Source organism: Gymnoscopelus microlampas, assembly GCF_963454915.1.
Source record: "Gymnoscopelus microlampas genome assembly, chromosome: 18".
In the NCBI taxonomy this organism is placed as follows: Eukaryota; Metazoa; Chordata; class Actinopteri; order Myctophiformes; family Myctophidae; genus Gymnoscopelus; species Gymnoscopelus microlampas.
The window spans coordinates 21041729-21064854 of NC_139955.1; the positions used below are offsets into that span (position 1 = coordinate 21041729).

The following is a 23126-nucleotide window of genomic DNA, read 5'->3' on the forward strand; positions in this document are numbered from 1 at the left end:
CAAAAACGTCACTAGTCTGGCTTCATCAGCCAATCGGCAACGCAGGGAGGCGGGCTCGTAGAGCCTGGATTCGCATCCACCAGTTCCTCACACGTGATCCTCCTCTGTAGGTTCAGGTGGTCGCATCATCACAGTCATATCGCCGAGCAGGAGGTGAGTTAATTACGACTAGTGTCACTTCTGATGATCTAATGTGGTCCGTTTTGATCTCGTGTCGTTGAAATACGATACTGTTTTTTCCCCCCCACGCAGAATATAATAAGTCATTCTGTTTGACTCTGTTGATTCAATGCGTGTTCACAGTAGAAGCTCCTGAATGGTGTTAGCATTGAATGTCATGCTAGCATAGACCAAGTAAGCTAGTAGTGTTGCCATGTCGGCGTATTATAAGCGACTTTGGGCTTCTTTTTCTGTAAATAGGCTTGTAAATATTGGTCGTTGCGGTTTTTTTATTACTTGTTTCTAAAGTGTAGTTGCTTATGTGGGCTTGTTTTCTGATGTTTAAACCAGTGGTAATTAAACATCTGCATGTCAAGGACCCCCAAATTAATATGCATTTGTCCCCCCATCTGAAACTAATTTGTGCCAGTGAGCCCCCCCCCCCCCCCCCCCCCCCCCCCATACAAGATTTGTGTTTTAAAATTGTTAAAAAATACAATTCCCCCCTCAAGATAAAAAAAAGGCAGATCTACAAGCTCAGTTGTGAGCTTGTAGTTTGGCTATTTTCAAATAGCCGTTGCCTAGTCGCTTCTTTTGGACTTGTTGCTTATTTTTCTCGCAGACTCTGGCAACACTACAGATAAGCTAGCTAGATGCTAGGTGGCTAATTTATCCAATGTAATCCTAGTTGTAGCCCTGGGCCGATACTCGGCTAATAACGTGTTTTACATAGAAGAGCCTCGGCTTAAGCCTGATAAAATGTATTAATGGTGATCTTGCCGAAAACAAGATAGCAATTGCATATCATTTCTCTAATTGGATACTAGGCTAATTAAGTTGCAGGAGCGTTAGCTTGTCTGCGCTAACTAATAATGTCTGCCTCAATGTGTGTGTTCATATTTTTGAAGCTACTTATTGCTGCTTGAGGAAAATGAAACAAACATTCTATGAAAAAAAACTGGATGTCCATCACATTACACATATCACAAGCCTATCACATTTCATGCTGCTAATTTCAATGTAAAAGAAAGATATGAATGGACTGAGCGATTCATCTGCTTAAACCCACATTTACCACACAAGTAACCTTGTGTTTCTGCCTGGATGTTTATGATTCTCTACCCGGGTGACATGATTAAACACAGCCTCATGAGACTCACAGGGGTGGCCAAGTGTACATAGTGTTAGCTATGGCTGGGTAGAGAAAGAGAGAGAGAGATGTATGTATGTATGTATGTATGTATGTATATGAGACTATATTTATTATCGTCTGGGATTTTGGATGTCGTAATATTGTGGTATAGCAAGTGTTGTTTGCCTGGTTTTAACAATTTAAGACCGTGTTAAAAAATAGCAGATCTACAAAAAAAAAGACACAATACGACATTATCGTTGCAATATCAATATTGCGGTACTTGGTCAAGAATATTGTGATATTTGATTTTGTCATATCACCCAGCCCTAGAGTGAGCTTTATCTGGAATCTTCGGTGCTATTTGAATACTTTTAATATTATGTATAACCGGTAAAGCATGTGGTAGTCTGACCAGTTTTGCCTGCAGACCTAACTCAACCATAGCACCACTCACTGACTGTGTGATATTGAAATTTGAATGAGGTGTATCATGGCTTTAAATGAAATGTCTTTGGCTGTTAATGTGTGAAATAACCCCACAAGTGACACATTTATAGTGAAGATTATACAAAACCAACAGGTTGTGGTAAACTAGTGTCTTATTTTTCAAGGAAGCAGGGTAATGATTGTTTGCCAACTTTTAAATAGTAACCTGTCTACCTTTCCTGTGTGGTATACTGTTGTGTAACTTGAATTGTTGGCCTCCAGCACAGGACCACACACGTGTGTCATGGAAATCCCACTTTTTTTTCTATACTGCTGACAGATTGTAGGACAGTCAAGGTCAGTGTTTTAGCCTTTGCTTATAGAGTCACCCTATGTTGTAATTTTCTTTAAAGATGTAATTGAAGGACTAAGAATACATGGGTTCTGACCTGTGGGGAGGGGACATGCTGTGACAGAACATCTGCTTCTTCCTTCAACAGAGATGAATGTACTAGTGCTATCTGATCGTGCCCCCTGCAGTGCACTAGTTGAAATATTGTTCGTGTTGAAGCAGTACAATTGTATGGTTTAGCTGTCTTGCATTACTCCTGTGTGTTGACTTGATATTGACTGGTTTGTATACTGCCCTTCCATCCCCCTTTATTCATGTTTGTGTGACCCATCTGTCACTTAAATATATTGACCCACTGAGGCAAATAATTGGGGGAGATGGGTGCAAGTAAACACACATAAAGCACACATGTTAGATCCCCAGACCACTCCCTTCCTTCTCTTCAGCCCACCACATGCACAGAGACGAGAGGGCTGCTGCAGACCACGACCCCCAGGCAGCCCATCCACTCCCACAGAACACAGGCAAAGCCAGTTTGCAGTTGCACTGCCCCGCCTTAAGCCCATACCCATATTATGTCTCTGCTCTCATGCTTGCTGTGGTCAGTTGGTCCCTACTTATGGCCATCATCATCATAGGTGACTTACTGACCCCATCAACTCCCTGAACTGATTTCTTGTCACATCTCTTGGTGCTGGCAGGGCCTACATTTAGGAAAAGAGGCAAACTGTGGAAAAGCAACAGATGTCTAACAAAGGCTCAGCCTGTAACCAAGGCTTATGCAGAATATGCATGCTATCTGCTCCACTTGGCTCACTGAAGCAACACTACAACTATTATGGGGTTTTATTGCCAAGACAGCAGAGATAAGATTGAGCGGTCTTATTTCTTTCAGGCATTTGTCATGGTGTTGGTAGATAGGATGAGATAAACCTTCATTGATCCCCAGAGGGAAATTCAGGTTCCATAGCAGGCTTGACTGAAGGTTGATGCATACCTTAAGAACTTAAAACGACAGGTGCGTGGGATAATGGGAAAATCCTATCCAATTAAAAGAGGATACGCCCTAATGATTGTAAGTAAAAGTAAGTCATTAGATCTTGTACAGCTCTCATTTTTACGAGACATCTCGGACGGATACAATGGATTTTTCCCAATGAGAGTTTTAAAAATAAATAACAACCAATGTTTGTTGAACCTCTTTGCAAGAGAGGAGTCGGTACCAACCAACCATACCATAAAGTGCACAGTGATGAGTATCATATTTAGCTCCCGTAATAAATCTGATTTCTCAGTGGTTAACAGGGTCTGTAAGCATGACAGGCTCTTAGGGCCAAGCTTGCTGTCTGTGTAGCGTAAAGCATGCTGTGTGCATGGTGTTCTCCCCCAATATGTTCACGTGGGAACTCGGATTTGTAGTTCAGCAGGTAAAACTAGGCTTTTTTTTGCACTCTGATCAGTACACACAGCTGTACAGAACAGAACGCCCTGTACCGAATTATGAATGCATGCATGTACCTTTTACACCCAAAATTGACTCTCCTGAACATTATGACCTTTGGTAAAATCCCATTGAGAGATACAATGTATTTTTCAAGCAGCAGATCTTCCACATGATATAGCAGCATCCTGTGAGTTCATTTTTTATTTAACCTTTAGTTCTATAATTCACTACCAGTCTGTGACTCTGCCAAAGGAAGACCTGTTGGTTATTTGTGAAGTAAGGCTGAGAGTAGACAAGCGTATACTGGCTACAGCCAAAAGGTTGTAGCATGTTTCTGGTTGTAATTTTCTGTGCCTGGTATCATTTAAATTGTTGAAATACGGTATATCTATAAATTCCAGGAACGTGTGTGTGTGTGTATATGTGACTGTCCTGGGCTTAACTCGGGCACAGTCCAACCGATTGATGTCAAACTTGGGGTTCTGTGTCGCCGATGACCCAGGGATGGATTGGGCCGAGTGGTCCATCAGCCCAGAGGTTGTCCAGAAACGAAAAACCAAGAATGTCTGTCTGTGGAGGATGCACTTCCTTGATTGGCTAACCCAACCCATTGGCTCCATGGATTGGCGTAATTTATACAGATATTGTCCTAGGTCCTGCCTTGATCTTGGCCTGTAGGTAGGACTAATTCATTTAAATGCGGACGTTAGTAGTTGGTGGTCAAGCTGATTAATGCTAAACTGACAGTTATTGCTAGGCACCGTTACTGTGCGGTGCAATACTAAACATGAGCCCTTTGGTCTAGCCTGCCTTGCTAATCCTATTTTGGTTAAGCTTATTAGGTGAACAGCGTGCTTTTTTTTTGGTATGATATCTGCACCAAGTTAATACATGTATGGTTGCATGTTAAGCTGTTGCTCAGTGGTGCACCTGCAAATTAGCTGGCTGTTTGGCCTAACAGACAGCTAATTTTCCAGAAGGATGCATAAATTGCTTAGTGTAGCATGATATTCTAGGCTTGATTTTATGTCTAAACTATAGCCACTGCTGTCTTTGGTGTCTTTAACACTAAAGACTGAGGTTAATGGGTTCCAAGAACACAAAGTGTTCATTATATAAACATTTTATTATAAGGCAGGCCTGGCCATGTTTTTCTGTATTTGCATTAGGGATGTCTATAATGGGTAGCTTTGTAACTGGTTAGCCGACAGCATTATTCATTTAATGAAAATTAACGGTTACTAGCCTAAGGCTGACCCACATACCAAACCCAAAACAAAATTGTAAAAGAATGCGTGTAGAGAGAATGAGGTGGGAAAACCTTACGTAGCTCATCGTCACTTCATTTACTGGCCCATTTTCCTCGGGTGTACAAATGGACCCTTAGGGGACCATTTTTACACTAAACACAATGAGAATTGTACTGTGTAGTTGTAGACCTGCTACCAGAGTGGAAAACTACTTTACTGCGCCTCCCTGAGTATGTTTAAAATGGCAAAATCTCCACCATTATTTAAACTATTTATTACACAAATTAACCAATAAGCCATCAAGCATATTCAGTTTTCTTTTTTTGGCTAACCACTGGTAGCCTGTTAACCATCCCTAGTTGTTTATGTACAAATGTGTTTGTTGGTGAGGTGTAATGAGTATTAAAATTGTTAAGGTGATGAGTAAAAAAATTGTGATGTCAATATTTTCTGTCTTCAGAGCTTACTGCTATCTTCTTTTGGTCAAATGGCCAATGGAAATACTGTGGAGCAATTTTCTTATCGATAGGATTGAGTGGGTTTTTTTCAGTTGTTTTTTTTTGGCTAACCACTGTTAGCCTGTTAACCATCCCTAGTTGTTTATGTACAAATTTGTTTGTTGGTGAGGTGTAATGAGTATTAAAATTGTTAAGGTGATGAGTAAATTGTCTGTAAATGGTGTGTGTTCCATCGTTGCAGTAGTGTAATCTCTTTGGACCTAATCTCATTAAGGATAAAGGGGCTGAGGGTGCATGTCCCATGGGTGGTCATTCGTTGCCATGGCAATTGGTGCCAGGGAAACCCTGGGTAACAGGCAACTGTGTGCCCGGCAGTGGCAATGGTTCACATATGCACATCAATAGCGTGCTGCTTTCACCAGTAACTCAGCTTTAGGTACAAGCTAAATGTAAAATATCGAACATGCAGAGCAGTGGCTACTCTTTAATTTCCTTGTCCCTTATATTTGTATTCCCTTCAGATTTTTATTTTGACTGCATTGGACTCTGGATTCAGGCCAGGTGTTTTTTATTAAAGTGTCACCTTATCTTGTATCGCCTATTCGTCTTGAAAGGTAAAACAAACAAATCAGTACACTGATTTGTGGTACCATGGTGATGTTACTAACTATTTTATTCTACTGTATTGATGTCCTTCCTCCCTCTTCAGCTCGCTCCCGCCCCCACCTCCCCAGACACTAGTAAAAGTCAATAGTCTTTATTATGGTACATTTGTCTGGAACAGATACATATTTTCAGAAACTACTGTCTTTAGTTTGTGATGCCCTAATATCTTGCAGCACAGTGGCACTAGGAGGCATAGTGTATTTCAACATTCATTGGTTATCTGTGTACTTTTGTAATACTGATGTCAATATTTTGTCTTCAGTCTAATAAGAGCTTACTGCGATCTTCTTTTGGTCAAATGGCCAATGGAAATACTGTGGCGCAATGTTCTTATCTATAGGCTTGAGTGGACTACTCCACCACACTGTAACCCCTAATTTAGCAACACACAGGATGTGATGTAATGGTCCCTTGTGCCTGTTGTGTTATCCGTTAAAACGCCACATCCCATAGATCAGATAATGGTTAGGTCCGTGGCGAAATAGCCTTTTATACTAGACCCTACCAGATGGAGATGCAACCAGGCCAGATGGAGAGCAGCTGAATAATTGGTCCTCCTTATCTGCTTCCACAGACTATGGAGCAGAAGGTGAGGTTATGTTTTGCCCTTCTCCTCGCCACGGCCCTGTGCTGCCTCAGCCTGGCTCCCGTGGCCCTGGCCCAGACCGAGGAGGACCTGGTGGAAGACCTCGGCGACGACATGGACATAGAAGATGAGCGGTATCTGGACGTCGGTGAGGAGGAAGAGGGGGAGTTGCCGGAGGGGGAGGTGGACGACGAGCCCCCCGCCGCTCCCAAAACACCAGCGGCACCCAAAGTAAGTCTGAGGGCACTTTAAGACCAAGGTTCAAAGTTTCTTTATTGTTGCATCTTGAGTAGGGGTACGTTCTGGTTCCTCAGACATTGTAGTAGCAATAATAGTAATTATAATAATAAACTCATGTAAAACAACGAGAATGGCAAAATAGAAAAAGAAAGCTAGTTTGAGGTGGTGTGAATGCCTCAATAGAATCACAAAAAATATATTCAATAAATATTCTGTTGATCCCCCTATATGTCCATATTTCCTTTCTCTACTGTCGCTTTTAAAGGATAGAAATGCCCCAAAAAATATCTTGATGAATGCATTAAATTTGTTAATTAGTTTCAATCAAATATATGTTTGATTTATTGATCCCATGTGTCTAATATCCTGACAAAGGCTCAGTTAAGAGCGTAGGCCTCCTATTCCAACCGGGGAAAGAGGCTCTAAGGGCCTGTACATGCCCAGCTCTTGAACTCACATGTCTGCTTTTCTGCAAATTAAAATATGGTCTGTGGAGTTCAAAATATAGTTTCTAATAATATAACAAAAATATTCTCTGATATGTATAATATGGCACGTGTACAGTTATTCTAGTATCTGTGGGCTTTGTTAAGCTCTCTATGAATACCCTTACCAATAAACTCAACAATAGCCAACACCAGCCCAGCATACTGCTGCTTTGTTCCGTAACTTTGTTATTGTATCGTGCTTCACGATAAGAGACATGTCATAGTATATTTGAAGAGTGGCTAGTGAGAGACACCCACTTGCTGAAAGAATGCCAACAAAATCGTTAGTTCTTGCACTAGATTAATCAATTCAATCTTTAACTTTGCCTTCTCTCTCTCTTCCACTGTCTAGGTAACCTACAAAGCACCAGAGCCTATGGGAGAACATTTCTTTGCGGAGTCGTTTGACCGGGGGACATTGGACAGGTAAGCAGCAGTTATTGTAGTAACCTATATAAACTGTAAAAATAAGTAAATTGTTCAACCCCCCCAAGACACAGATGTGCACACAGGATGCACTGATGTGCCTGCTGCACAGTTAACTTCTGCTAATATTACCTACTCATGGATTAAAGTTCTCAGTCACCACAACTCATTTTAGTCATGTGGATTCCAGCATGTCTTTCTCTGGGCTTCCCAGACTCTTTTCATTATATCTCAGTATTTGTTTTCTTTTCCATTGTTTTTGCTATGTAGCTGGGTGATCTCCAGTGCCAAGAAGGAAGGTGCTGATGAGGACATCGCCAAGTATGATGGTACGGATCCAACATTCAGATCCACAGAAATATGCCCATTTAACCACTTTCAACTTGGCATCCCTATTTTGGGCATGTCATTGGCAAAAATGTTCAAGAATAGTGAAATTATAAAACTACAAGTGTGCAGTGTATCATGATACAACACATTGTGAGCTGCTTGTAGATCTGCTATTTATATATGCCACTACACCATCATATGAAGTACATAATGGGGCTTAAGAGGCATAGTGTAGTTTAACGTTCATTGGTTATCTGTGTACTTTTGTAATACTGATGTCAATATTTTCTGTCTTCAGAGCTTACTGCTATCTTCTTTTGGTCAAATGGCCAATGGAAATACTGTGGAGCAATTTTCTTATCTATAGGCTTGAGTGGACTACCCCACCACACTGTAACCCCTAATTTAGCAACACACAGGATGTGATGTAATGGTCCCTTGTGACTGTGTTATTCGTTAAAACGGCACATCCCATAGATCAGATAATGGTTAGGCCTGTGGCGAAATAGCCTTTATACTACACCCTACCAGATGGAGATACAACCATACAACCAAGCCAGATGAAGAGCAGCTGAATAATTAGGTTTATTTGGCAAATTAATGGATTATAATGAATTAATTAATGGAGTTTCTGTCTGCATATTACATGGTAAATAATGCCTGAGCCGATAACCCCTATATTTATTCCCATGGAAGGTTTCCACCTTGAATATTTCCCGAATGCTGCAATGGTTGAAATCTTAAAAATGGAGACCATAGGTAGTAAAACATCAATGGGTTTGTTTCCCTGGTTGGCTGTTGCAAGTAAACCTGTTTCTTTTTCTAGGTAAATGGGAAGTTGAGGAGATGAAGGACAGTAAGCTTCCAGGAGACAAAGGCCTGGTCCTCAAGTCTCGGGCCAAACACCACGCCATCTCTGCCCAGCTCCTTAGACCATTTATCTTTGACACCCAGCCCCTCATTGTTCAGTAAGTATATATACCGTAATCACAACCCAGCTACACACACTTCCATACTGCCATTAAATCAGTGGTTCTAAAACATTTTATTATTTATACATTTTCATGTCAAGGACCCCTAAATGTATGTATTTGGCCGTGGTCCCCCATCTGAAAAGAGTTTGTGCCAGGGACCCCATAAGAGAAGATTTGTGTTCTTAAAAACGTTAAAATCAGTGTAAAATGGCAACTCTATCATCTCACAACATTTTGCCATGCAATGTGTTGTGAGCTTGTAGATAGACTATTTTCAAATAGCCTGGAAACCAGATGAATCTGACAGTGCAAAAAAAACAAAAAACAGATTTGGTCTGGCCCTGCTCTGTTGTGATTGGATTTGCCTGCCCCCGAAGTTGTGGGGTACCAATCAGTGCCCAGTATGCAAATATGGGGCGGGTTTATCACAGAGGCATTTCTTTAATTTGCTGGCCATGCCAGGCTGATTTTCAAATAGCTGAAGTATAAAGTAGGATTAAAGTGGTTCAATTGATTTTGATGCCAAAATTAACTAAAGCAGCGTTCCCCAACCCTGTGAAGCCATGGCTCACAAACGATTGCCTTTTTATTTGATATATGATATTATTCGAAACTATTGTTTATCTGTAGAAGAGCTGCTTTCTTTCTACACACGCGCGATCACACACAACGTAATATGCGAGTGCTTCGCTCCACTAAGCTTACACTCGAGTCTTGATCCGGCCGTGTGATGTCTGCAAAGAATGCTGACATACAATCTTGTAGTCCAGTAGAGGGGCTGCCCTCTACTGGACAAAGTCAGTGTGACGCAAATCAGAGCCCGGGGCGACGTAATATGCCTGACGATGGAGTAGTGCGCTATTGAGCGAAAATATAATTTTCACTGAAAAGATAATACAAACTGCATTATTCTCCCGACCTGTGGGAGGCAGCAAAGAGCTGTAAGGCATCCAGTGTGGCGGAAACTACATGAAGAGGGAGAATAGAGGGGTTCGCTACTGAGGCAAAATATGTCAGGCTACAGGCATGATCATTGTTTAGGGTAAATGTGTAGGAAATTGGACAGGTGATCTGTTAGAACATAGCTACGACATAACGCAGACAAAGAATAAGGAAACAATAACACCCAAACTCTGCCCCCTTACAGGAAGTCGAACCACAAGGCGATTGTATTAATAGAGATTGGAAGGGCTCCTTGGGGCAAAAAAAGTTGCAGACCTTGCCCTAAAGGACCCTTGGGGATCCCCGGACCCCACCTTGAGAACCACTCCATTAAATTATATAGTTATGTCGTTACCTGTTTTATTGTATAGTTCCATAGTAATACAGTAGATACATTTTGGTGCCGTCTTATAATGTCTGTCTATCTCTTTGTTTTGCTCTTAGGTACGAGGTGAACTTCCAGACTGGTATTGACTGTGGTGGTGCATATGTCAAACTGCTGACCCAGACCCCTGACCTTGACCTGGTAAGAAAACCTACAGGATTACATTTTAGATGACAAAAAGCATCTGACCCACAGATCCTTTTCTCCAGGGACTGAAGGGAATTTGGCTAGCTGTTTGTGATTTTTGGCTCTGCCAGTTATGACCCTTTAACAGGAAGTGGTCAGACACAAAGATACATGTAAGGACTATGGTCTTGGTAACACAATCCAGACTTCTCCTTCTATCTTCCTTGTTAATGGACTGTACTTTCTGCCAAAGGTTTGGGTTTATGGAGAGATTGGTGGTAATCTTTTTTTATTTGTGCATATGTTTTGCCTGCATTTGTGTATGTTTTTCATTTGCATTTTGTGCCTGTCCACCAGGACCAGTTTCAGGACAAAACCTCCTACACCATCATGTTTGGACCAGATAAGTGTGGAGAGGACTACAAACTACATTTCATCTTCAGACACAAGAATCCAAAGACAGGAGAGTTTGAGGAGAAACATGCTAAGAAACCTGATGCTGACCTCCGCTCATACTATACAGATAAAAAGACCCACTTGTACTCACTGGGTAAGACACACATTCTAACATTGAATCTTATCTCACTTATACACACTTGGTGAGACCTATGCCTATTTCTGCTGCAGAGGACAAACCCCTTTCATTTTTGTTGTCTCGCCTCTGTGCTGCCCCTAGTGTTGAACCCAGACAACAGTTTTGAGATCTTGGTGGATCAAACGGTGGTGAACAGTGGTAACCTGCTGACAGACGTGACGCCCCCAGTCAACCCCCATGCAGAGATCGAAGACCCCGAAGACCACAAGCCTGAGGACTGGGACGAGAGGCCCAAGATCCAGGACCCAGATGCTGTCAAGCCTGAGGATTGGTCAGTTTGGCCTTCTCAATGAGCCTCTTAATCAGCTAATGTAGCTGTCTTCTAACTGGCCACTGACTAGTGGATTCACTATATGATTAACTGCTCTCTACCAGGCGTTCTGTCATACCAGTATTCCTAGTTTCTTTTTAGCGTGCAGACTCGGTTTCACAAAGTCGATCGAGAAAGTAGCGTTGCATCTGCTTCCGGTTTTCACAAGTTATGCTGAAAGTTACTTTTAAGATGAGCAATCACTTTGGTTGCTTGTTTTAATGCAGATGTTTTTAATTTTCAAACCGATTTATGTTCTCGCATATAGCTACTTTCTCTGAAAACCGGTTCCCACTCAAACTGGCCTCAGCCAATCCATTGTTGTTAGCAACTAAAATAACGTTTACAAAAAACCTGCAGCTATAATGGTGGTTGTTATATGTCGGCTAAAGGATGTGTGACTGTGTGTTCAGGGATGAGGACGCCCCAGCTCAGGTCCCTGATGAAGATGCAGTGAAGCCTGACGGCTGGTTGGATGATGAGGCGGAGTACACCGGTGACCCTGATGCTGTCAAACCTGAGGACTGGTAAAGATAGGCACACTCGGAAACACAAACCTCAACAGACACACTTGCACAGCCACAGAAAATGTGGCCCTTGACACAGATGCGCATACAGAGAAACGCATACACATACAGAAACACAGGAGAAAAAAAAGCAACATTCAATGATCTCTGTCTAAATAAAACATGTCTTGTTCAATCCTGTCTCATCTCTGGTTGTCCTTCCTCTCGCTCTCTTGTACCTGTCCAGGGATGAGGATATGGATGGTGAATGGGAGGCCCCCCAGGTCCCTAACCCTGCCTGTGAGTCAGCCCCAGGATGCGGTGCCTGGCAGCGACCAGTGATTGACAATCCCAACTACAAGGGCAAGTGGAAGTCACCCATGATTGACAACCCTAACTATCAGGTAGTGATGCAAGTCCCACGCAGCGGTTGGATAATAATGTTTTAGCACATAAGAAATGTTGAAAATGTAGTGTTTGGCAGGAGCCTCCAATGCTTAGAATTATCTTAGATGGAATAAAATATTTTTCTCCTACATGGACCTTTATATATACGAAGGTTGAGACACTTTTGTGCATCCCCATTAATGTAATGGATATAATGCAAGTATTGCTGGGGTGATAAGCAATTATGAAGGATCAATTCATCTGGACACGGGACACAATTGTCAATAAATACTGTTGTGTTTACAGCCACTTTCAGACATTCACTGTATTATGGAAGTTTTCCAGAGTTCAAACGGAGGGGCTGTATGTATGAACGCAACATTCCGGATCAGTAGGATCGGACATGCAACAGATTTTATGCGGGCAGGACCCTTGACTTAAGTCCGGGTAATGTCCGAATACCCTATTGTCGACAGGTGGAGCCTCCCCTCCTCCCGAGGTGTTTGGAGAGAGAGTTTAATCATTCTGCTTTTTATAAGTGTTAGAATTTCAATATTCACCGATGGAACATAAAAGTTTCTTTACTACTGCAGTAGCCGCTTCCTTCCGCAGTGCGCACTTGGCTGTATTTAGAGACCTTTGTTCTCTGAAAAATATTGCATTTGATCCTTGCATCTCCCTCAGGCTGTGCCTGTTTTATTTTTATGTGGGAGTAGCTAATATGTGTGTCTACTACCCAGTCCCCGCCCCTCACCTTATGAAACGGATTATTTACCTTAATGTGTGAGCGCATCTGAAATGGACATTCTCCTGTTGCACGTTACATTTGTGAATGGCCAACACCGGACAATGTCCAAACCTGATTCCCCAATCCCCGGTCATTCTCCAGTGTTCATATGAGAAAGTGGCTTTTTTATATATATATATATAGAGATTTTTTTTGTTGTGCCATTTTAGTTAAACGGTATGTATATTCAACAATATTAGTGTTGGCTGAAAACAAGAAATGTGACGTAAACGTGATTTTTGATTATCGATTTGTGTTCTCATCTATCAATTCTTAAAATACAAATCCCTTTTCTTTTTAATGGCCTATTTAAAAACATTCGAAAATGTTAGTTTTCCAAAATGTCCAATTCAAAAATGTTCAAAATAAAATACTACTCTTTCCAATCAGGAGAGCAAAACTGTGCCTGTGTGAGTGCACATCTTCTGGTCGCGTGTGTGCGTGCACAAGCGACAGGAGTTCCGTTTTTGGTCAGGATACTAGCCTGATCTAATCATTATACATGTCGTTTGTGTTGCTGTTCCCATTGTCACCAAGAAAATCTTGCGTCTGTTGAGTTAAGTGACTAAGAGTTTTTTTTTGCGGTCACTGTTCCCCCCCAGGGAGTGTGGAAACCCAGGAAGATCGCCAACCCAGACTTCTTTGAGGATCTTCACCCATTCAGGATGAGTCCATTCAGCGCCGTGGGATTGGAGCTGTGGTCCATGTCTTCTGATATTTTCTTCGACAACTTCTTCATCACCAATGACCGTAACACGGCCGAGCGCTGGACCAATGATGGCTTTGGATTGAAGAAGGCTGCCGAGGGAGCCGCAGAGGTAATTTGACTTGACACCTCACACCTCCCACACACATGCCACACCCCAAGCAAATTCCTTGAGCCAGGGTACTGAACCCCAAATATTGGTCTGAGCAGTTCTGAATGGAATTGCACAGAACTTTGTGTAAAGGTTTGTCCTGGACCAAGGAAGAACTGTGTCCAAAAATGGGCATGGCCCACACCACAATAATTAAGGGGAGAAAAATGTTATCGAGGGCCCACAAAGAACTGGTCACATGTAAAGGGAATGTGGAGCCTGAAGCACTGCAACACCACATAGACAAACTGCCACGTTGGTGGAGGCCTGTGCTCTTTTGAGACCAGTTTCTAGTTATCCTGTAGTTTTCGATACAGAGGGTTGTTAATCATGTCAGAGCCATTCATTTCCCCCAAAAGATTAAAATGTCCCTGCTGGTTGTCTTCATATACAGTATGTCATTGGGCAACATCAACCACGTGGTATTCCTTTGAGGTTTCATGTTCGACACTGACTTTGTGGTAGACTAAAGATTAATGTCTCTCCTAATATGGTTTAAATCTCTCTGTATAGAAATCTGGAGTAATAAACCTAATGAGCCCAGTTGGTGGACAGCTACCATGCCTTTAATGGAGAGTGAGAGCACTATAGGCTATATGATTAGCAGGGAGAAGTAGTTGGGTCCTAAAGGTACTGTGTGGTAAATTTCGGCAGGATCTGACAGACTGATGCTAAGGAATAAATGTTATGTTTAGAATAGGAGGTCACTTGGTACCCTACATTGAAATATGTGGTTGTAATGGGAAGCTCCCAGGTGTGAATGTGTAGGCTACTTTGAAAACAAAGGCGCACATGTTTTATATTTTAAGTAATACAGCTCTACTCCTCTGGATTTCTCTAGTGATCAATAAAGTTCCTGTTGCAGACTGCTGATGAGATTTGTATCCGGCAGCGTTTGTTTTGTACTATTTGCTATTGTTAAACGATCAGCCCAGGGAGCATGCAGCAACCCAATGAGCTAATGATGCAAGGCTCCAACAGGCCTTGGGATCATTCCCCGAAGGAGGACCAGAAATAGATGTGTCCAGAGACGACGCTGTGGTTAGCACTGTCTCCATAGCTAAATTAGCTGTTCTAACCATTGACGGGAGCCGTTGCTATAAAAAGCTGTTTTTGGAGATATTTTGAGTTAATCTGATTACTGCTATAAACAGGCTGTTTAAAACTCTTGAAGGTCTGTTTAATACATTCACAGACTCTGTGAAAAATGTACATCGTTATCAGTGGGCTTTGAAACCTAACACCAGCCAGGTTCAAACTGACAGTTTCAGGCAGCGAAGAAGAGTCAATCATTCAATGAAGATGAGTGTACTCCAGTATGTTCCTCTTGGACATGATCACGTCATGCAATCCAAGGCCTTGTATGTGATGTACTGTAAATGGGGTAGGGCAACAAAGATGAAATGAAGACCCAAAATGAGCATCATGAGTGATGAAAAGTTCAGGTACCTAAAAGGCTTTGTACATTTGTGCGGCAATATGTGAGATGCACAACAGACAGCCTCTCTTAAATACTGGTATTTTGCAAATGGAGTGTGAAAAAAGAACATAATCATTTTAAATACAATTGCAATTATGTGTAGAACAGTTGGCCTACAAAACAAGTAGGCTATGGTTAGCACTTGCTTAAACAAAGCAATTACAGCTGGTCTATCGCACAGTGGTATTGAGTGACAACAACATTGCCATGTAGTTCTTTCACTCTGAGCTAGACCTGTAACACACACTACTCTGCATAAACACACATAGCCACTAGGTGGCGATGTTCCTCTATTGTTGTAGGGCCATTGCATGGGGGGTAGCTTATACTGAGAGCTGTGGGGGGTTGGCTGGTATCCAGGGATTAGCAGTTAGTTGAGCCATCGCTCATCAAAATTCCTGCTGCCCTCATGATGGAGTTTTTTCCTAAAGGAGGATTCCTGGGATGCCTGGCATGTTGGCCGCAAAGCTCCCCTGCACTCAGGACGCGCACTTAGAATGCTTGCTCTCTCTCTCTCTCCACCATGACTCACTCTCTCACATACTCGCATTCCCTCTCTCTGTGTAGTTCACTGATATTGTACATTTTTCTTTTCTCACTCTGTTTACTGCTTTCCTCTGCCTACCTTACTATCACTGTATTCTGTTACCATTTGTCTTTTGTTTCTTTCCCTCTGTCCCAGAGCGCGTCTTACATTCCTCTGCTTTCACACACTGTTTGTTCTATGCATCATTAGTCTTTTGCCCTGGTTCCCTGTGTATGGCCAGCAGGCTGCCTCTCATAATAACCAACCAGGCTTCACACACTCACACCTGTGGGTGTGGCGTTCGGCGTGTGTGTGTGTGTGTGTAATGCTCATGCATTCCCATCCACAGAATTTACTATATTTTGCTTTGATGTATTTTTGTTTTTATTATAGTGAAGCACTTTGTAATTAGCTTTTTGTCATGTGGGAGCCCTATAGTATCCCGACACTATAACTCTCTGTCCACAAATTGTATTATTCCTGTGACCACAGACTTTAGGGACTTAGAGTCCCCAAAGTCTGTTAGTTTGTATGTTTGTTTTGACTTCAGATTTCATTCTTGTTGTTGGTTGTCTCTGCCTGTGTGTCTCCTTTGTAGCCCGGCCTGGCTACCCAGATGATGAGTGCGGCTGAGGAGCGTCCCTGGCTGTGGGTGGTGTATGTCCTGACCGTGGCCCTGCCCCTTGTGTTGATCATCGTCTTCTGCTGCACGGGCAAGGTCAGACACACACACACGCTTTCTCTCTCTAACATACATTTACAGTTTTATACATGTAGGCACATTCTGAAGCACACACTTGATAACATGAATGTAGCAGTTATTTGTCCTTGTGTTTTGTTTCTGTCAGATTTTCTCATTATATTACTGGACAGAATATACTTATGCACGATCACTTACATATGCATTTACACGCACTCAAATTGAGCCTTAATGGGTGGATTGATGCAGTGCGTTGTGTGTTGCTGACAAGTGTAACTCAAGGGGTCTTGCTGACTCTCCACAGTGCTCTGCAAACAACAGTCAATCTCAGTTGAGCCTCACAAGCTCACAAGAAGAGTTAAATGAATCGAGCAGCCAAAATACTTTGTCAGCTGAGACTGGCCTGGTGATTCTTAGCGTAGAATTTCCATGTGTTAGAATAGTAATGAGAGCTAAATTCTCTCCCGTTTTATTAATCATGCTGTTGTGAGTTATGGTTCCACTCCCCTGCAGTGTGTAATGATTGTGTAAACCAATGTTTCTCAACTAGTGGTTCAGGGGCTCAGACGTTGATCATTTGATGTCCTGACAGGATTACAGACAATGAACACCTTTATTCACAAGATTGTCTGGACATCCTGTCCCTTATACTCCTTACAATTGGACAGAACTGGAGCTTACTCTCCTGTGGCAGTCATTGAGAGTACCAGTCTAAAGTGTAAATGTAGTGTGTGTATCAAGCTGAGAATCATTTGGTGTAGGCATCATATGTAGATTAACATTCTGGTGGTCATCTCTGTGTAGCAGCAGGTATGTGGATGTACAGTTGGAGATCAGATTGACACACTTGATTGTTTTACAACAGGCATATTGTGCCTGAGGACACCTGCTCAGCCCATAAACACGCCCAAACGAGAGAATGCAGGGTTCCTATGTGTCAGGAATGATTTGTAATGAACTGCAAAGCAAACCTGATATAAAATCAGCTCTTCTATTCTTGGCCAATTCCCAATTGGGTTATGTGATAAGAGAAGCTAGGTAACACTTTTCACCTGTATATCCACCACGCATTCTGTATTGATATACGTTAAATGGGTGGTTAGCTTGGCATAATCTGAAATGCAAAACCTGCTACCAGTGTTCCTGTTACACTACAGTGAGTTGTTCAAAAGGGATTTGGCTACTGTGAATATTGACACTGTGAGATTACACTTTGCAGAACAACATACAACACTGTTTGTCTGACCAACGCCTCTCTCTGTCCTACAGAAGAAGGCCCCAGCCACGCCAGCAGCCGAGTACAAGAAGACAGATGAGCCTCAGCCAGATGTGAAGGAAGAGGAAGAGGAGGAAGCAGAGGAGAAGGAAGAGGAAGAAGAGAAGGAAGAGAAGGCTGAGCAGGCTGAGCAGGAGGCTGAGCAAGAGGAGGAGAGCAGTCCATGTATGAATTCCTCCTTCCTTTATCTTCTTAATGCGTTATGAATTTGATGTCATTACTTGACAACTGTAATGAGCAAACGAACAGCATAACAGTATGTTGTTGCAGGGTTTTTGAAAGACAATTACATTTATTTAAAAATGTATTGGTCATAAATCTCCCATAAATGGGATAGACATGCTATTTTTAGCTCCCTCTTTTCTGGCATCTCCACAGCTGAAGTTTCGTTATCATGAAATTTTACTTGATTATTAATTGTCACACAAATAATTGCGATTAACGATTTAATTGTGTTTTGAACATTGTAACATAAAAAATACAGTTCTTTTAGGCTTTGTAAACTAAAAAATCACAGGGAAACTTTTATAGTTTCAAAAGAAATGTGGAAATAGCGTGTTGTAAGCTTGTAGATTGGCTATTTCCGTGGTTATTTGAAAATGTCAAAAAAAATCAACATTCATGACGATTATGCAAATGAATTATCTCAAATAATTGCGATTAGGTGATTGTGACAGGCCTACACGTGTGTCTCATGGAATTAACTGTCATTGTAGCTACCGAAGAAAAGAAGAGTGAAGCTGAGGAGGAAAGTCCCGCAGAGAAAGAGGAAGAGGAAGAGGAGGGAGATAAGGAGGAAGAGGCCGATGAGACTGAAGAGGTGAGTCCAGAAAAAGGATTCAAAATTCCCTGTTACCAGATTTTTGTGATGGTATTTGGCTCCAGTGGCAATGATTTAGAATCCGTTATCCTCCGTTGTGATAGGAAACGGATCATAGTAACTTGAGCTATTTACAGGGACATTAACATTGCTGTACAGTGTAATTTAGAGGTAATTAAATGGTACAGAAATGATGAACTTTTAAAGTAAAATGTCACTTTGCTAGATGATGTAACTCCAAATATCTTAAAATGTTCTCTGTTGTTTAGAAATGTATATTCCATAATTGTCAGCTCATTGACTTGCATTCCATAGTGAACCAGCTCTCTTTTGGCACAAAACATCAGTCACTCCCTCCCAGCAATAAACGTGCTGTGCAGCCTTAATGAGTGCCTTAATTGGATAGTTAATTGAAATGCCCAGGTAAAAGGTTTTTGCTTACACTCTCTTTAGTGTTGAGGACCAAAACCTAACCTTAACCTACCCTCGAGTAGGGCTTCATCAAGTTGAAGCCTTACCCGGGGTGAAACGTTCATTATTTTTGCTTAAATAAAAAAAGACGGGAGAGCACGTTCCCCTTTTCTTCATTAGAATAAAACATGGACATAACACAGTATACCAAGTCTGAGGGGAATTATTCATATCCGTTGAACTTGAACTTCACATTTAAAGACAAAGGAATGTGTTGCTTCTGTTAGGGTGCTGAAGGATTGATCCTTACACATCATTGTGTGCTTGTAATGTCACTAATCAGGGAAAAGGAGCTTATTGTACTAAGATTAAAGGTAGTCGGCTAAATGCCTACATGTAAATACAACCTGCCTCTTGGAGTTGGCAAAAGGTCCACGCCCTGTCAAGGAATGTCTGAGACTAATCTTATCTGGTTGTGTGGGGTGTCGTCGAGTTGAACAGAAGTCTCACTCTCAGTCTGTTGAACTCCACCTCTGTGTCCTGCTTTCCAGAACCTGGAAGACGACGTGCTGAGAAGGTCTCCCAGAAACAGGAAAGTGAGAAAGGACTGAGGCCACTTGAGGTCTGCGTTCTACAACCAACAGCCCTGACCTCAGCCCCACCTCCCCTTTATACCTCTTCTCCTCCGCTCCCAAACCTCACTCCTCTCCCTCTCCTGGCCCCACCCTCCATGTTCCTTCCTCTCCAAATCCTCCTTCCGAGGTGACGAAGTGAAAAGAGAAAAAGATAACGTCGTAGCAGCAAAGCCATCTCTCATCAGGACCGACGGGGGTAAAAAAGAAATGATCCTGACCTCCAACATGGACGCTGGATGAGGATGATGATGATGATTCCAGTTGGATGAAGACTGACTTAGTGTAGTAAAAGGGCTCAAAATATTAACAAAACTTCCCGCACCATTCCGTAGCAAGTGTGAGCGGGCTGTAATCTGCGGGACCTTGTTGTCCTGTCTGCCCCCTGCACCACCCAAAACCAACCCAACTGCTCCAGCCCATACCCACCCACCCACACCCAGTCTGTTACTTCCCCACTTCACAGACAGCCCTGCTGGTCAGCCCACCTCCATCCTCCACAGGTCCAATCAGTATTTAACATCAAGAAAATTAGCAGGGCAACACTACAGCTAGTAGATTTAGCCACATGCATTTAGATGATCTCTTTCTCTGTCTCTGTGTGTAAGTCTCTCTCAATCCTCCAGTTTCCACTTCTGCAGTGCGTGTATATGACAGAGGGGTTATAGCCACGCATAGCATAGTAACTTGGAGGACATTCTAAGGAAGATTGACTATAACAAATGTGTAATTATCAGTGTAAAATCTACTCTTGTATAGTCTTCCTGTTCATGAGTGCTGTCTACAGTTTTTAACGTCATGATGGTTTGGGTGGTATTGGGCAGTCACAACCCCTCAGTTGCCATATAGTACAGAGTAAAATCCTCAGTGTTAATTTAGAGTGACACTCAAGATTTACAGTGTACAGTTGTGTACTTGCTGTTCTTTTACACGCAAAAAAATAAGTTCAGATGAACAGGGGGAGAAAGTCTATCTAGCTGCAGGCTTTCCACTAAATTAGTTTATGCTGCCTTACTTGGTCCTAGAAAGCAAGGTTTTAACTTTTTTGTTTGTAAATTTCTTTTTTAATACTATTTACATGTTTTTTTTGTTTTCTAAACGTTGATTCCATTAATATTAAGTTTGCCTCGGGTTTTGATGTGTACTGTGTAGGAATTTAATGTCTGTATAGTAACTTATATTGGCATTTTATCCCTACTTGTGTGTATGGGAGATAAGAGAAGCATTTCCTGGTTGTATTGTTGGAATGGGAGGCAGACAGGCAGGCAGGCAGTCCAATCCTTGAAGCTCAGTGACGGTTATTGCTGGCAGGTTTGTGGGTGAAAAGTCAAGGTTGTTAGACCGGCGTCCTCGGTCCGCGCTGACTCATGAGTTTAAAATTGGGGAGGAGAAAAAAAAAACTGTCAAGGCTCCACCTCCTCACAGATGAAGAATCTCCCTGTTGCTAAATATGATGAGCAAGCATATCTTGCAGTCATATCTCTGAAGTGTGCAGTACAGTCCAGAAATGTGGCAGGTTGTCGCTTGTCAATGTCTAACTTTGCGTCCTCAGTTCTTTCTCCTAGTCTAAAATACCCCATATAAAATGAAAGAATGGCACTATGGGAGAAATGCTAGCGCTTAACTTGTTGTAACCATCTACAACTTAAGTCTTACATTACCTTTTTTAAACTCCTGTTTTTGCAACCCTGTTCACCTTGTGAGTGGCTAGAAAAGTGACATCAGGAGCCAATTACAAAAGTATGACAAAAAAAGAGTTGGCACTTGTCAAGGTAATTGAGACTCTTAATTTAACACGTCTGCTGTATGTGCAGCGTGGGGAATAGCGTTTTCTCTTGATTTAACATGTGGATGAAAGTTTTGAAATTGGTTGGAAGGTTTACGTTGACAAGCCAAATACTCCTGAAGCCTAGTCGCAACTGGTGAGCAAGTCTACCCTGTTAGCCACTCTGTTCTGTGCTGACATTTCACTTGGCCGGCAAGCTAGTGAATATCACTGGGAAATGTGGGAGGAATCTGCAACTACTGTGCAGACTAGTTTTTTTTTTTCTTTTTTTTTCTCCTGCCTTTTTACTACACTTCTGCTGTTGACTGTATTTGTGATGTCTTTGTAATACATGAGGGGATGCCTGCTTCAGTGTTACACCATGAAGCTAAGCAATGATTGGATGATAACTGTCCAGGTGAGGTGTAGTAGTTAACTCATTAACTGGTTGGTGGGGGAAATGCAAGAACTTGAAAATGATGTTACTAAAAAAAATAAAACAAAAAATATATATTAAAAAAGATTTTGACCAAGAGATGGTCAGTTGGAGATGTGTTCTTCTCTACTGGTGTCATGGTTTGCCATGACCATAAATGTATTTGAGCCTTGAGATTGAGTGCAGATTTAAGTGTCAAGGAAAAATGGAGGACTTTTTTAAAATCAATTTCAGGTGACCTTTCCCATAAAAGCTAGAATTTTTCTCTTAATTTGGATACTTTTGTATTCCCCCAATTGATTCACCCTTCTACAGCAAGCCACAATACTAAAAAGGTTGTTCCCTTAAAAGAATGTAAAATTTCAGACTAAACTATCAATCATTCTTTGGATTGTTTTTCACCCATTTGTTCCTTTTAATATATTTTCTTTTTTTTGTTGTACAAACTGTAGTTTTTGTTCTGTTCTTTTAGTTGTCTGCCTAAAGCTGCCTAGATAACAGACTTCTAACCTGAACATTGCACTGTATCAGAGGGCAGAACGTTGCATGAATACATTATGGGTTTGTTTTGAACTAAAAAAAAAGTTTACACAGACAGGATTCTGCTTTAACCTCATACACTATAGAACTAGCTCTGATGTCATGGAAATGCCTAATTTGATAGTGGCTTTTGAGGAAATACTGTGATGACCATGAGGAGTTGTACTCTGCAACAATGGATCAAAAGACACTGCTCCTGTGACAGATGTGTATTGTTATACAGTAATCTATGAATGGACATGCCATTTGTTTTGATGAATAAAAAAGTCCTAATGGAAACTTAATGGAAATGGCAAGTTGTTTTCCCCTCTTTGTCACTGACTCAATCTGAAATTGGTTAAACTCGTATAGCCATTGGCAATGCTGACCCATTATGAACATTCCAATAACAGTCTTATTCAAAGTATAAGTAGTATTGACCATCCCATTCATGTCCTGTGCCCGTTTGTGTCCAAGCCTACTAGAGCAGTGTTTCTCATGTCAACGGTCACTGGTTTGATATCCATTAGGCCACCCCCATTTGATATGATTTTTTAAAAATATCTCATGGACCCCAATCTACACTGTAAATCCTTTGTTAATTTAACTGTGTACAAATGTACAATTTCTGAGTTCTAAACCCGCAAGGTCCATGTGGTTGCTGACTATCAATCACTTAGCTGGGGACACCCCTGTAACCCCCTCAAGGACACCTGGGGGTCCCGAGACCCC

General features: G+C 41.8%; 1 protein-coding gene across 1 annotated transcript; it reads left to right on the top strand.

Moving 5' to 3' along the window:
• Positions 1-105: 105 nt before the first annotated feature.
• canx (calnexin) lies at positions 106-22705 on the top strand. The gene is made up of 15 exons (XM_084041520.1): positions 106-153; positions 6465-6707; positions 7557-7630; positions 7901-7959; positions 8787-8928; positions 10321-10402; positions 10745-10937; positions 11064-11253; positions 11706-11819; positions 12046-12202; positions 13575-13790; positions 16434-16553; positions 17805-17976; positions 18528-18631; positions 19594-22705. The coding sequence occupies exons 2-15, from the start codon at positions 6468-6470 to the stop codon at positions 19651-19653; spliced, it is 1923 nt and encodes a 640-aa protein (XP_083897646.1). The 5' UTR covers positions 106-153; positions 6465-6467; the 3' UTR covers positions 19654-22705.
• The last annotated feature ends 421 nt before the right edge of the window (positions 22706-23126 follow it).

What these genes read in the sequence shown, in the direction of transcription:
- canx (XM_084041520.1), top strand. Translation starts at nt 6,468, where the DNA reads ATGGAGCAGAAGGTGAGGTTATGTTTTGCCCTTCTCCTCGCCACGGCC. An exon ending in GACCGGGGGACATTGGACAG is followed by an intron (nt 7,631 to 7,900) that starts GTAAGCAGCAGT and finishes TTTGCTATGTAG; the next exon opens with CTGGGTGATCTCCAGTGCCA. An exon ending in GACCCACTTGTACTCACTGG is followed by an intron (nt 10,938 to 11,063) that starts GTAAGACACACA and finishes TGCTGCCCCTAG; the next exon opens with TGTTGAACCCAGACAACAGT.